This window comes from Bison bison, unplaced genomic scaffold (genome assembly GCF_000754665.1).
Source record: "Bison bison bison isolate TAMUID 2011002044 unplaced genomic scaffold, Bison_UMD1.0 scf7180017864213, whole genome shotgun sequence".
NCBI classification, from domain to species: Eukaryota; Metazoa; Chordata; class Mammalia; order Artiodactyla; family Bovidae; genus Bison; species Bison bison.
The window spans coordinates 274755-278057 of NW_011494785.1; the positions used below are offsets into that span (position 1 = coordinate 274755).

General features: G+C 57.4%; 1 protein-coding gene across 1 annotated transcript in view; it reads right to left on the reverse strand.

Annotated features, from left to right (window-relative positions):
• The window catches only part of GNB3 (guanine nucleotide binding protein (G protein), beta polypeptide 3), a 6846-nt gene that overhangs the window by 3161 nt on the left and 382 nt on the right, over window positions 1–3303 (reverse strand). Inside the window, exons 2-8 of the mRNA XM_010844936.1 lie at window positions 3085–3174; window positions 2784–2822; window positions 940–1046; window positions 777–840; window positions 499–661; window positions 351–417; window positions 60–261 (exon numbers count right to left, since the gene is read on the reverse strand). Of these exons, the coding sequence (XP_010843238.1) occupies window positions 60–261; window positions 351–417; window positions 499–661; window positions 777–840; window positions 940–1046; window positions 2784–2822; window positions 3085–3141 (699 nt within the window). The 5' untranslated portion in view covers window positions 3142–3174. The remainder of the gene's footprint in view (window positions 1–59; window positions 262–350; window positions 418–498; window positions 662–776; window positions 841–939; window positions 1047–2783; window positions 2823–3084; window positions 3175–3303) is intronic.

Consider the following 3303-nt stretch of genomic DNA (forward strand, 5'->3'; position numbering starts at 1 on the left):
GTTGGGGGTGGGGTGGGGAAGTGGTCCCCGGAGGGCACTGAAGCACAGGGGGGGCTCACGCAGATAGCGTTGATGTCCGACTCGTGGCCGGTGAAAGTCTGCCGGCAGGTCCCCTCCCGCACGTCCCAGAGCTTGGCGCTGGCATCACAGGCCCCCGAGATGAAGAGTCTGAAGTCAGGGGACACGGCCAGGCTCATGCAGTCCCCCGTGTGCCCCACAAACACAGTCTTCTGCTGCCCAGTCTCGATGTCCCACAGGGCACTGCAGGGTGGGGGGACACGCTGTCACCCAGAGAGGCCGGCACAGAGGCGCCTCCCCAGCCATCGCACCCACGGGCGCCCGGGCCTCACCACGTGGTGTCCCCGGAGCTGGTCACGATGTTGTTGTCGTCCAGGAAACGGCAGCAGGAGAGATAACCTAGGTCAAGGGGTGGAGGTGGTTAGGACAGGGCCCTGGCTGCCAGGCACAACCCGCAGGTACCCTCTGCCTCTTGCTCACCTGTGTGAGCCGACAGCTCCCGGCTGACCTTGACGTTGCCCTCCCGGGATTTGAGGCTGTAGATGGAACACATGTTGTCCAGCCCCCCACAGGCCACGAAGTTCCCTGACGGGGCGTAGGCACAGGTCATGACCCAGGAGGAGCGCAGCGGGATGGCGTGGACCTGCGGGGGTGGGGTAGCAGGGGCCTGGGCTGAGCTCCCAGGTGGGGGGCACAGGAAGGGCGTGGGATGCGCCCAGGAAGGCGGGTGACAGCGGGGCCGTGGGCTGGCCTGGTACCTTGTTGGTGGTGTATGTGTCCCACACGATCAGCTTTCCATCTTGCGAGGCGCTTACCAACAGCCTGGGCAGAGGAGAGACACACGTGTCTCCCAACCCTCCTTTTCTGCCCGTCTCCCCCTAACCCGCCCCCACCCCCTGGCCCAGGCCTCTTAAGCCTCACTTAGAGTCGGTGGCCCAGTGCATGGCGTAGATCTTGGCCAGGTGTCCCCTTAAGGTCCGCCGTGTCCGCATCTGCACGCGTCCCACGACTTCGAGGCCAGACACCAGCTGCAGGAAGTTAGTTAGCTCAGTTGCTCAGTTGTGTCCAACTATTTGTGACCCCATGGACTGTAGCCCGTCATGCTCCTCTGTCCATGGAACTCTCCAGGCAAGAATACTGGAGTGGGTTGCCATTCCCTTCTCCGGGGGATCTTCCCCACACAGGAACTGAATCCACATCTCCTGCATTGAAGGTAGATTCTTTACCATCTGAGCCACCAGGGAAGATGAAAGGGGGTGTCAGAAGTCAGGAGGAGTGGACCTCCCTGTGTGTGGTTAGGACTCTGTGCTCCAAATGCAGGCACCATGGGTTCAATCCCTGGTTGGGGAACTAGGATCCTACACGCCACACAGCACAGATAAAAATAAAGAAATCAGGGTGAGCAGGGTGCATGCCTACACGTCAGCGTCTGAGCCAGGATTGTGTGTGAGCTTCTGTTCCATGCCCAGCTTGAAGTTGGGCCTCCAGCCCGACTGAGGGCTGAGAAGTGTAGAGACAGACATGGGCAAGGCCAGGGTGTGTGGCTAAGGGTTTAACCACCACCTCTCCTGGGTGGAGGCGAAGGGGAAGGGGGGTTCCATCACGTAAACACCCCCACCTTGACCAATTCACACTGCCAATGTGAGTCCACCATATATGGACTTGGGATGATATGCACACGTTTGGTCGAACCCAGCCGCTAGGAGCCTGCCCTCACCCGTGGCGGCTGCTCGGCCAGGGCTAAGTGGTATCCAGAGCAGCACCATGGCACTGAACTGCACCCTCCTGAAACTTGGGGTCCTATGCCCCTGAGGCTCCTTTGACCTTCTAGACGTTAGACTGGGGCTCCAGAGTCAAAAGACCTGACTTGCCATTTATTTGCTTTGTTATCTCAGGCAAGTTACTTAACCTCTCTGAGCCCCCTTTTCCATCTGTAAAATGAAGGAAGTTTTTAGCACCAGACTTACGGAGTTGTCAGGAAAATTAAATGAAATTATGTATTTAAGCAACTTAGCCCAGTGCCTGGCTCATGTTCAGTAAATGTTTACCCTTATTATTAACATTTAATTCAATCTAAGATGGCACCAGCTCCAAGAAGAACCATTCTTTTATGGATCACTAAGAAAGAAAAAGTGCTACCGATTATAACTGTAAGGATCATTGTTGGGTGCATCTCAATTTCCAGGATGTCAAAATGTGGGGGGAAAATGCATCCAGGACTGAAAAAGTGCACTATCAGTCAGCTCGTAATTAAGAGTCTTGTCTGGGCTTTTCTCAGTGGTAAAGAATCCACCTGCACACACAGGACATGCAGGTTCAATCCCTGGATTGGGAAGATCCCCTGGAGAAGGAAATGGCAGTATTCTTGCCTGGAGAGTGCCATGGACAAAGGAGCCTCGCTGGCTACAGTCCACAGGGTCGCAAAAGAGTCAGACAGGACTGAGCGACTAAACAACAACAACTAGTCTCCAAGGCTTCTGGTTTAACAGCCCTAGTCCTCTTCATCCTGGCCAGCCAGCCAGGAGGGGTTGGCGCTCTTGTTTTGTGGATGAGGACAGCGTCTGCCTCCCTGGTCTCCTACTCCGGGCCTGGCCCATAGCAGACCTCACAAAATGTTGAATGAATTAATTCATGTCGTTCCTCATTCCAAGGACGCACTGTACTGGAGCTTGGACGCCAAGCTGTGGCTGGTCAGGGGGCTCCCACGCCATCCCCTCCCTTCCATCCCTCCCTTCTGGCCCTGTCGGGGGGTGGCGGGGGCTCACCTCTGCCAGGGTAGTGTCGGCACAGGCTTTCCTGGCATCCTGAGGGGGAAAGCAGACATGGGCGTGGGTAGGGGCAGGGTGTGTGCGCGGGTGTCTAGGTGGGTGGGTTTGTGGCTCTAGGGTTTTGAGGGGTGGGGGGTACATCTCAAATCTGAGCTCCAAGTTCAGGAAGTCTCTGGCCACTTCCAGGTCAGGGATCTCTGAGATGTCAGTCAGGGTGAAGCCAGCCCTTCCCCCGGGAGCCACCCTCGGTTCCTGGTTTTCCCATGTCCCCTGGTGGGATGGAGGGTTGTGGGGTTACTGCGATCTGCTTCTTGAGCTGCTCCGCTTCCTGCCGCAACTGTTCCATCTCCCCCATGGCGGACGGCTTGAGGGGTGGCTCCTTAGTCTCCTGCCGGGGACACAGGGTGTGTGTAGGGGGACCCGCACCAGGCCACATTTGTGTTCCTCATGTCCACACCAGACTCCTCATGGGGGGCTGGAGCCCCCTCCCCACATTGGGCCAGGACTGGGTGGTCTG